General features: G+C 38.5%; 2 protein-coding genes across 4 annotated transcripts in view; both read left to right on the top strand.

Moving 5' to 3' along the window:
* Nucleotides 1-4078, top strand: part of creb3l3b (cAMP responsive element binding protein 3-like 3b) — a 31287-nt gene extending 27209 nt beyond the window's left edge. For 2 of the 3 annotated variants that reach the window (XM_051128181.1, XM_051128174.1), the window contains exon 10: nucleotides 881-4078. In XM_051128181.1, the coding sequence (XP_050984138.1) occupies nucleotides 881-1128 (248 nt within the window). In that variant the 3' untranslated portion in view covers nucleotides 1129-4078. The remainder of the gene's footprint in view (nucleotides 1-880) is intronic. The other variant, XM_051128188.1, reaches the window with a different exon arrangement.
* A 2996-nt stretch (nucleotides 4079-7074) lies between these two features.
* Nucleotides 7075-9622, top strand: rxfp3.2a (relaxin family peptide receptor 3.2a). Its single transcript, XM_051128205.1, has one exon. It carries the CDS (start codon nucleotides 7242-7244, stop codon nucleotides 8439-8441), a length of 1200 nt encoding a protein of 399 aa, XP_050984162.1. The 5' UTR covers nucleotides 7075-7241; the 3' UTR covers nucleotides 8442-9622.
* Nucleotides 9623-11149: the final 1527 nt, after the last annotated feature.

Below are 11149 nucleotides of genomic sequence, written 5' to 3' on the forward strand. Positions count from 1 at the left end.
TGCTTTGCTTTGCTTTTAAATAATATATATATAGTAAAAATATAATGATAAATATATTTTATTATTACTTATTTAATTGTGTAAAAAAAGTTATTTTGTATTTATTTATAATATACTTTTCTCACACAGTTTTCTGTTTTTAAACATCAAGATATACACTTTTATATTTTACTTTTTATTGTTAATAATAATATGAGTTTCGTACACAGTATGGGTCTTTAAACATGAAAAATATACAGTTGCTTCTATATATTGCATTTACATATTATATATAGCAAAAATATAATAATAAATATATTTTTATTATTATTTATATTATTACTTTTTATATTTATGTTTTTATTTACTTATTCTTTTCTCACACTCACAAACTACAGTTGTTTTTATATTTTAGCAAGAGGATCACCATATTTGGAGTCAATGTCATTCAAAAGTTTGAAACCCCTGCTTTAAAGGACTAGGTCTTGATAAGAAATTATTCCTAGAACCTACAAAGGCACAAATGAAGAACCGTATTTTCATTTAAAAATCATTGTCTCATCCTTATGCTGCTCTGACCCTAAAGAGTTGAGTAAATGATGACAAAACAAACCCTAAAGGGTGCATTTCTGATGGTACATACTGGCCTTTTTCATACAGCTAATATGTCAAGATCCTGTTTTCATACTAATGTATAATGGAAGTGCTCTTGAGCGAGAGTTTAATGCTATGTACATACAAATGAAAAAATTGAGTACTGACGCCATGCGTGCATGTTTGAAGTCCCGGACCTCAGAGACAGAACGCACTGAATATGCAGCAGCGAGTCATTGTGTTCGAGAAAGAGATGATGGAGCGACTCAGTACAAGGTCTGTTTTACTCTTCCCCTCTCTTTTGCAGTTCAGTCCAGGTCACTGCGCTCGGTGATGGAGGTCTACAGCATCCAGCCTGGCTACTCGGTCAACACGGATTCAGACGTGTCCTCGTCCCCTAACGGCAAGCTTCAGCTCAGGCCCGAGTATGCCGACATGGACCCTCTACATCACAACCACAGCTATAGAGATGGCGAGCACCACCACAGAGATCCCATCACGGGCCACGCCGCCACACTGAGGTGGATAACGCATCATGAGAAGGACAGGAAGTGATGTCACAGAGTGACACACTCGACCAAGGTGTCACAACTCATTCCGGCCACAGACAGGAAAGTGACTGACATGTAAAGCAACCAATCGCTGATTGTTTTGCTTGTACGAGGCAGCGAGTTGTGGATTTGTCCGAATAGATTATACTGCGATAATAGACTGGAATGAAAAAATAATTGACGCAGCAGCCTTCAGTATGCAAAAAGTTACAAAAAATTGTGTAAAATGTACATATTTCACAGACGCTTTAGTTTGCTTGTGAATAGCGTATTTTAAATCAAACTCAGTGTATCATACTAAGATTTCAAACAACTAACCTGGCAAACCTAGTTACTATTTCATTCACATGCATAAACATTTGACTACAGCATTGCAACTAATTCCACCCAAAAAGCACTCACAGACAGGAAGTGACATCTTCAAGCATTCATTGCATCAACATTTGTAAACATTTGTAATGATGCAGCAGCATGCAAAATGTACAGAAAACACAAAAAATAGTGTAATATATTGCAAAAAAAAAAAAAAAAAAAAAAAAAAAATGAAGCTCGTTCAGAAGCATTCATTGCATCAACATTTGTAAACATTTCACTACAGCATTGCAACTAATTCCACCCAAAAATTGCCCCCAGACAGGAAGCGACCATTTAATTGACATGCAAAGCAAACAACCAGTTTGTTTTGATTTACTTGGCATTTCAGTGCTGGTTTATTTAATTATACCACCTTAATAGACTGGAATTAAAAATGAATAATGCAAATAATGTTGCAGAAGCATACAAAAAGTTGCACAGAAAACACAGAAAATTAGTGGAAAAATGTTGCCAAAATGCATTTTAACAGACTGGAATTGAACCACCATAACAGACTGGAATTGAAAAGAAAATAAAGCAAATAATGATGCAAAAGCATGCAAAAAGTTATACAAAAAACACAAAAAATGAGTACAATTTTGCAAAAAACACTTTAATTTACCTGTGAATAATGCACCTTAAAACTCAGAGTATTATACAAAGATATTACGCAACTAACCTGGCTAACTTTGACAGATCTAGTGACTATTTCATTCTTAAGCATTCATTGCATCAACATGTGCGAGATAAAAATATGCAATTCTGACTTTTTCTGGCAATTCAGACTTTTTTTTCTCAGAACTGAGATATAAACTTGCAGCTTCAAGTTATAAAGTCCAGTTCTCCATTTTCAGATTTGCGAGTTTATATGTTACAATTCTGATATAACTTACAAATGCATGTTATAAAGTCAGAATTGTGAGATTCTTGCAATTCTGAGAATTTTTTTTTTTTTTTTCGGAATTGTAAGCTTGCTTATATCACACAAGTTTACATCTCACAGTTCTGACTTTGAAACTCGCAATTGCAAGCTTATATCTAAATTCTGATTTTAAAAAGTCAGAATGCAAGATGTAAACTCACAATTGTGATAAAAGTCTGAATTTTTTTGTTCTGTGGTGGAAACAAACTTCTATAGAATGGAATGGAATGGATTTAAATGGAATGCTTACAAGTTAAAAAGCTCGTAAAATGATCATACAAAAATTGGTTGCAACTAACCTGATAAACTTTTGCTATTTTAATCTCAAGCACTCAGTACATCAACATTTATGGACATGGCTTTGTTTCCAAGTGGTTAAAGTGTTTAAATCGCAATAAAACCAGTGAATCGGGTTCAATTTGACAACCATGGGAAAGAGTTTTCTGTGCATAATGCATTAGTGAGTGAGCATGTGCATCAACAAATTTGCACGAAAGTCAAATGCTGGCCTGTGTTTTAAGCGTTGCCACTAGGGAAGATATTAATCAATGGGAATTGGTCTAACACAGCACATCACATCAAAAGCAGACGCTCCTGCCAAGCAGTGTGCGGATCGCCGTGCCAAGATCAGCTTCACGTCGGCCGCTTGATCAACTCAGATTGATGCACAGCGCTCATCTCATTTGTGCAGAATCAAGCTGCCGCATGTGCGCTATGTACTGACCTACAACTGAGCGTTAAATCCAGCGTTAAATTAATTAATGTGAGTTCACATCCATCAATATTTTCTCTGCATCCATCACCCTTAATATTTATCTAACCTAAAGGCTTGTTTTTGTTTGTAATTTTGTTCTGCACAGAACTCCCATGAGCACTTTGACTCACGGTCAAACGCGGTTCCTTGAATGCTAAACAACTTTTACTTTTTGTTGCTCCATGCATGGTCAATTTAGTATTACATGCAACAAGCAGCAGATGTGAACCCTAAAATGGCTGTGAATGTGCTAGTTTGTTCAAACAGGTATTTTCTCTTTCTCACTCCACCTCTGTGAACCTCCAGGCATCTGTTGCCTGACCATCAGAGTATGCGTATAATTGGACCCGTAGAGTATTGCACATCTCGAGACCTCAGCGTTCATCAGGAGTGGTCAAGGGCGTGCGCTGCTTTCCATTCATTAAAAAGCACCTTTCGCTCCAACATGCACCAGATTTTATTGCAGCTACACTTTGGAGGTAAAGGAGAAGCGGCGAGGTATAACAATTACCTGTTTCACACGAGGTTAGTGCATTTGCATCAAAACTGCACCGCGGGCCTCGGCTGGCACACGCTCCACTGTGTGTCGCTCCAGGAAATACAGCACAACCTTGGACAGAACGAGCAGCTTTGTTTTCTCTCTGCACAGCTCTCCTCTGGGCTTTTTGTTTCACTTCTTAGTGTTTTTACACTGCAAACTGCATAATTGAAGCAGAGTTCTTAGATTATCATTGATCAACTGGTAAATGGTAAATGAGCATGTGAAATTGTATTTTCCAAGGTTTCAAGATTTTAGTAAAACCTTGACCTAATTCAATCAAATGTATTTATTTCCTAATTTCCTATTGCTTTGTATTTTTTTAGAAAGTATTGTGACTTGAACGACACGTCCAGTTGTAAATAAATTACCTCGGATGTCACTCGTGTGGGTCGTTTCCTTGAGAGTAATTTGAAAAGCTTATTGAAAAGAGTGGATCACATTCATAATATTTTTATTAATTCCACAAAAGCTCCATTTATTTGAATGCAGCATTGCCCGAGCTTCAGCAATGAGTTGGATCAGTATTAATGACAGTTTGAAGATAAAAAATATCTTAATGATGGATTTGTTTCTTACAAACACACAGCTATTCATAATATGTTAACTGAAGGACGGGAGTGATGTGGATTACTTGTGGATTATTGTGATGTTTTTTATCAGCTGTTTGGACTCTGACGGCACCCATTCACTGCAGAGGATCCATTGGTGAGCAAATGATGCAACTCGACATTTCTCCAAATCTGTTCCCATGAGAAAACAAACTCATCCACATCTTGGAGGCTTTGGCTCATTTGTGTATGCAAAACAAACATTTCAATTAACAAAAAAGGATTCTTGTTGGGATTATTTAGATCCTGTTCACATTCCTCAGGATATATTGACTATTTGTCTATGCACATCAGTGTTTATCTGGACTCGAGAAGACAATCCCCAACTGAATATCTCAGAATCTGTACAGTGGAAGCCAGTTGTCCTGGAATAAACTCAATTAACGCATTACTTGCCTTGAGAAAAAGTCGTTTGACCCTCCACCTCTAACATGATTAATCACTGTCTCTCAGAGCTCAGGGCGAGTGGTGCGTTCTGGATTACAGACACTTACTCAAAGAGCCGTGTTGAGAAGGAGAACGAACCGAACAGCTAATTGTGCATGAGAATTACTGCCTGCTCTGATCTCTCTCTTTAACACTGCGTGAAGTCTGAATTCTGACCTATTTTTACATGCAAATGCTGATGGCCAGCATGGCCAACTCCAACCCCAACTCACTCACGCTTCTCAAAAAAACTTTTCATGGGAACAAAATGTTTAAAACTTAAAATTTAAACTTGAAATTCACATTGCTTGGCCTATAAAAACTAAGAATATGCATTCTTAGATTGTTTTATTAAAAGTGCACACAATGATGATTTTCAGGACAAACTGTTTGAGGACAGATTAATTCATCTCTGTATGAGTCTCCCAAGAGGAAAAGAAAAATCAGGAAATTCAATAAATGATTTGGTCTGTGTTCCAATTACTTTGCCTCAGCCAGAAAAGGCTGTTTTACTAACAAGTCAAGTCCACGATTCTAGCTCAGGTTTAGGGGTTAGTTGTCACCTGGGGCTAGTTGTCACACTTCATATTACTGTGAATATTTCTCAGGGTGAGATTATTTTTAAAGAAAGTTTGAGTACAGACAAACTTTGAAGTCTTGGCTAAAAGCTATCGAGCATTTCTACCATCACTGACTAGGAAAACAATATAGCAGTTATGAAACACAAGGTGACCCACATACCATATGTTTGTTACAATGGGACCCTGCTGTTTATTCAGACTTGTTGAGAAGAATGCCTTCAAAAAAGATTACTGAATATGAAACACTTTATAAGAGTATTTTTTTTTTTAATCTTTAAAAAACATTCTGGATTATTTTCTAACAACCGAACAATGAATAAATATCACATGCCGCTTAACGCTACGCTATGTAACTTTTTTTGGTTCTAGTTTAACCAAATTTAAATAATGAACAAATATTATAAACCATCTCCTAAACACTGTTTTTGCCCCCAAAATCACTGCGGTAAACATGTAATCATTATTTTTATTTCAGAGTTGTCGTTCCCGGAAAATTGCATACTTTACTCATTCGTCCATGCGCGTTTACATTATATACGTAGATAAAAGAAAACAGGTCCTATTATCTAACTTTTTCTTCAACGTGGACGTAAGCCTATGGGCAAGACTTCCGTTTCATTATCAACTGGATAGCAACATGCAGTAAATGGTAAAACTGTTTGCACTACAAACCTCATAATTAAGATAATACATTGAAATGGCATGGAAAAACACACCAATTTGCAATATCACGCAGCAAAACGAGCTAAAAATAGCTGGATGCGGATGAGAGACGGAAAAGCAGACCCATAAAATGTACAAATGCCCGCGCCCACTCTTACGGCAAGGAAAAGGAAGATATGCGTCAAAGTAGCTTGAATCCTCAACGACTAAACCTCGAACCGAAACCTTGTTTATGTTGGTAACAATGACATCTATAAACCAGTTAATATTGTGGTCTATTTGTCTGGAAACAGCTTTGCCAATTATAGTTTCCCTGGTTATCGGATATGAATAGCAATCGTACTGAGTTGACAAACTTTTAGGCCTAATTTTAAAACACCTGATTTCAAAAAGTCAAAGTAACGACCGCGTATCAGTTGCCTACCTTTTCAAAAGGCATATTTTCAGTCTTTCTTTCGTTATTGGCAGAGTTTTGATGATGTTTTTGACATTTGCACTGATAATGCGATCATCCCCCTCAAGTCGTCCGATTCATCCGCTCAAAACAGCGGAGCCGCAGCGCAACTCACGTAATGACCAAGATAATAATGTTCCTCCGCAGATTACTTGAAGTTTCTCAAACCGCTAGAGGGCCAAATGTAACATAATATTATTCTGTTAAAGAAAAATTATCATCTCAGTCATAATAATTATAACCAATTTGTGGCAATTTAATTACCGTTAACCATCAGATGCATTGGATAATCATTTATTTTGTCCTTGTGTGTATATATATATATATACGTATATATATATGTGTATGTGTGTGTGTGAGAGAGAGAGAGAGAGAGAAAGAGAAAGAGTAATTCAACCCAAATTAAATAAAAAGTCAAATAAACAAGTTTTTTATGTCAGCTACACTGTACATTTTCTACAGTAGGTATTTGTGGAAAATAGGCCTACATTTATTTATTTTGCAGCTTCTTCCGGTTAAATACAAAAAAACAAAACTACATTTATGATATTTTTCAATGGCAAGTGAAAACTTGCCCATGTGACAGCAGTCAGTCTCCCCTATATAAACCCCAGTGATGCTCCACAAGCTCATTCAGGTGCGGAGAGTCAGAGCAGAGAGAAGAGGCACAGATTCACGCAGCAAGCGTTTTTGAATCTGGGAACAGTTTACGCGCATAAGGATCTCACGGTGCACCTGTGGGATGACTTTTAGGAAAACATTTGTGTAGCACATGGAATCTTATAGAAATCGCATGGGTGCGTAAAGCCGTGCCATGCAGGGGAACAGCAGCGCGTCGGCACCGGGTTTAGCGGCGTGCGGTCCGGCACTGGAGGAGGGCGATGCGCTGTCGAACCGTACCGCTCTCCACAACCTGTCGCTCCGCTGCTGGCTGCAGCTGCTCTCCAAAGAGTCCGCGCCGGAGCTCTACGGCGACAGCTCGAGCATGGCCATGCGGGTCGTGATCGCGCTCGTCTACCTGATAGTTTGCGCGCTGGGGCTCGTCGGGAACCTGTTGGCGCTTTACCTGCTCCAGTCGCGCCACAGACTCAAGCAGTCGTCCATCAACTGCTTCGTCATGAGTTTAGCCGTGACGGACCTGCAGTTCGTCCTGACTCTTCCGTTTTGGGCCGTGGACACCGCTTTGGACTTTAGATGGCCGTTTGGAAAGGTGATGTGCAAGATTATCAGCTCGGTCACCACCATGAACATGTACGCGAGCGTGTTCTTCTTGACAGCTATGAGCGTTGCGCGCTACTGCTCCTTGTCCTCATCTTTGCGGATGCAAAGTCCCAAAACGGCGTCGGCTGAGGTCAAGTGGGCCAGTTTGGGAATCTGGATCGTGTCCGTGGTGGCCACCATCCCTCATGCGGTTTACTCCACCACGGCGCAGGTGTCCGACGACGAGCTGTGCCTCGTCCGCTTCTCGGATTCCGGTAGCTGGGACCCGCAGCTGCTTCTGGGTCTCTATCAAACCCAAAAAGTACTTCTGGGCTTCGTGATTCCGCTCATCATCATCTGCGTTTGTTACCTCCTCCTGCTGCGCTTCGTTCTGCGGCGGCGCGTCAGTGGAATTCCCGGCTCGGACAGCGAGAGAGGGCGGCACAAGCGCCGTTCCAAAGTCACCAGATCGGTCACCATCGTGGTTCTATCGTTCTTTCTGTGCTGGCTGCCCAACCAGGCGCTGACCCTTTGGGGGGTGCTCATCAAATTCGACCTGGTGCCCTTCAGTAACGCGTTTTATAACGCGCAGGCCTACGCGTTCCCCATCACCGTGTGCCTGGCGCACACCAACAGCTGCCTGAACCCGGTGCTGTACTGTCTGATCCGCCAGGAGTACCGCACCGGCCTCAAGAAACTGCTGTTTAGAGCCACTCCGTCCATAAGGAACCTCGCCAAGCTGGTGTACCGGGGGAAAAAGGTGGCGGAGGCTCCGCCTGCAGTGGCAGTGGTGCAGATGGAGATCGGGATGTGACCTTACCGATGAGGAAAAAGCCACCGAGACTCGTTTGAACTTTCGAATGCGTCTTTGTATACCTCCGCGTCGTGGATTTGCAAATATCAGACACTGCTGACTTGAAATAAAATTGCATTGGCGCGTATAATACATGCACATTACTGGACAAAAGTTTGGATGCACGTGTGTTTCTCACGATCTCAAAAACTTCAAGGCGTGTTTTTGCTTTGTATTTTTTCCAGAAAGTGTTTCCGAGTGTTTGTTTGTTTATTTATTTATTAATTGGGTGAATTTAAGCAGATAGTATGGCAAAAACATCATTAAAAATATATATATATTTGTGAAATTTACTAGCAGTTTTTGCGTGATTTCATTTTTTGATTTTCAGTTTCCTTGAAGTTTAAGGAAAATATTCTTAAGCATAAGGGTGAAACAAAAATGACTGAGTAAAAATGGACTAAAAACGAAATGTATGCACGTATTTATTTATTTAAATTATTTGTTTTTATTTAAATATTTCATAGTTTATTTCTTTTTTTCCATACAAGTTTAAGGAAATATTTCTAAAAAGTGTAAGGGTGCAACAAAAATGACTAAAATTGCTAACAACTAATGACATTTTTTTTTATTATTAATTAATTTTAATTTTAAAAAAATTTATTAAATTTAATTTATTTAAATGTATCTTTATCTGATGGGTGATTTGAAGCAGATATTCATGTGAAAGCATTAACAAGTGTTCAGTATACACATTTATCCTTAATTGCATAATTCACACACTTTTGTTTGCACAATTTCATAGTTTTAATGACTTCTCTGGCCTCTTCTTACAGACTGTTGTCATTGTAAATCAGGTTTATTTTATCATTTTAAAATAAGTAATGTACATTTATTACAGTATACTTTTGAGCCACTTATGATGACTCCCCTCTTCTAAGAGCTCTAGAATTGTGGAGTTTATTGTAAAATGTTGATAACAATTATCATAAGAAATGAGAAGGTGTGTCCACACTCCTGACAACTATATCCTGAATCCTGAATGATGAGACCATAATAGTTGATTCTATTGCATGGAAACATTTGTTGCTCAGACCATCCCAAACATCTCAAACAACCGACGTCTCCATGGATATGCAGCATTTTCAAAAGCTGAGCTACAGGACTATAACTCGCTCACTGTGACCGCGTTTATTCTGGGGGAGAAAAGAAAATATCGAATGAACTTTTATGGACCTTCAGAGGAGAAAGCCATGAGGAGAGAAAGAGTTTTCTTAAACTGTCCTTGAACCCTTTGTATAGCTGAGTCCATTTAACATCTCTGAGCATCTGCTGAATGCAGTTTAAATACAATCATTCACACAATAACTCTTTCTGATGGAGTTTCAAAGCAATGTGTCATTTTCAATAAGGGGGGGGGGGGCATAAGTGCATCTTTCACATATGAATCCACTTCTGGCACGTGTTCTGAATCAAGTGCAATGATTCCCTTTGCTGGACTGTATATGGCTCAGTGTAAATAAAACATTTCAAGGCAAATCCTCCGCTTTTTGTTGCTTATTCCCTTTGGTGAATGAAATTGAGGTGAAATTGAAGTTTGTTAACAGAGGTGTAAAAATGTTTTGTCAGGTGCTCTAAAAATGTGCTTTATGTCACAGCATCTGAATCCAGTCATCAAAATATGATTTAATAGATTGCACCAGTGAAAGGAAGTTTTATGTGTGCTCTTTTGTTACACAAATTAATTGCAAACATTAATTTTTAATTTGAACAATTTCTGCAGCCTGCATTAATATTCAAGGTGCATGCTATGATATAATTCTGCAGTCTTTGCTGTAATGTGTATCAGATGCATATACATTATAAATTTGACAGTATGTTTGCACAAATTTTTTGCGAAGTTACAAGTTAAAGGAATTGACTTACACTTCCTTTTTCAGTTTTATAACACTTTTAACACCTGATTATTTGAGTGAAATACCAAAAATAAACACAGAACAACACAAATGTACTAATTTTAATAGTTGGCACAGAACAGTATACAATATACAGTACTGAGTAAGAATTAATGTATTTCATCCCCAAAAAACAGCGAGCATTTGAATCATTGCATGCTTAATTAGAATGAGCTAATGCAACAGTTTTTAAACAGCTTAATTTCTTTGCATGCAATCCACTTAAATTTGTAAAATGGAAGTTTACTTAATCCATTCGCATTAAATCATTTCCATTGCTGAAACTAGGCCAGTGATTTACAGTTCCCAGCAAGCACTGGGAGAGTAAATCTTAAAATAGTGTGTTTTAGTAACTCATACAGGTTTGGAATGACAGAAAGGTCAATAAACGAAGACAGATTTTAATTTTTGGGTGAACTATTCCATTTCCTCTTCCCACAACCAAATTAAGTTCAGCCAAGGAATTATTATTTCCTGCATTTACATTAGCGTGGCTTGTATACAGGTCAGTTGCAGAAATGGGAATGTGATGATGTGGTTTCTATAACACGCTTCTCGCTTGATGGAAGCCATAAAGCGTCATGCACACAGAATAATAACGCAATTCTGTTCAGTGGTGTCCTTTTGGAAAAAACGTTCACTGCTGTATGCACAGGCGTGACCTCTGGGCTCACGTTCATCATTGTGAGCTGTCAGTCTTGGTTAAGTCTTTGCATCGCTTCACATGCTCAAATAGATTTCATGTGAGGTGCACAAACTCAGCTCATGAAGGGC

The sequence above is a fragment of the Labeo rohita genome, chromosome 2, assembly GCF_022985175.1.
Source record: "Labeo rohita strain BAU-BD-2019 chromosome 2, IGBB_LRoh.1.0, whole genome shotgun sequence".
NCBI classification, from domain to species: Eukaryota; Metazoa; Chordata; class Actinopteri; order Cypriniformes; family Cyprinidae; genus Labeo; species Labeo rohita.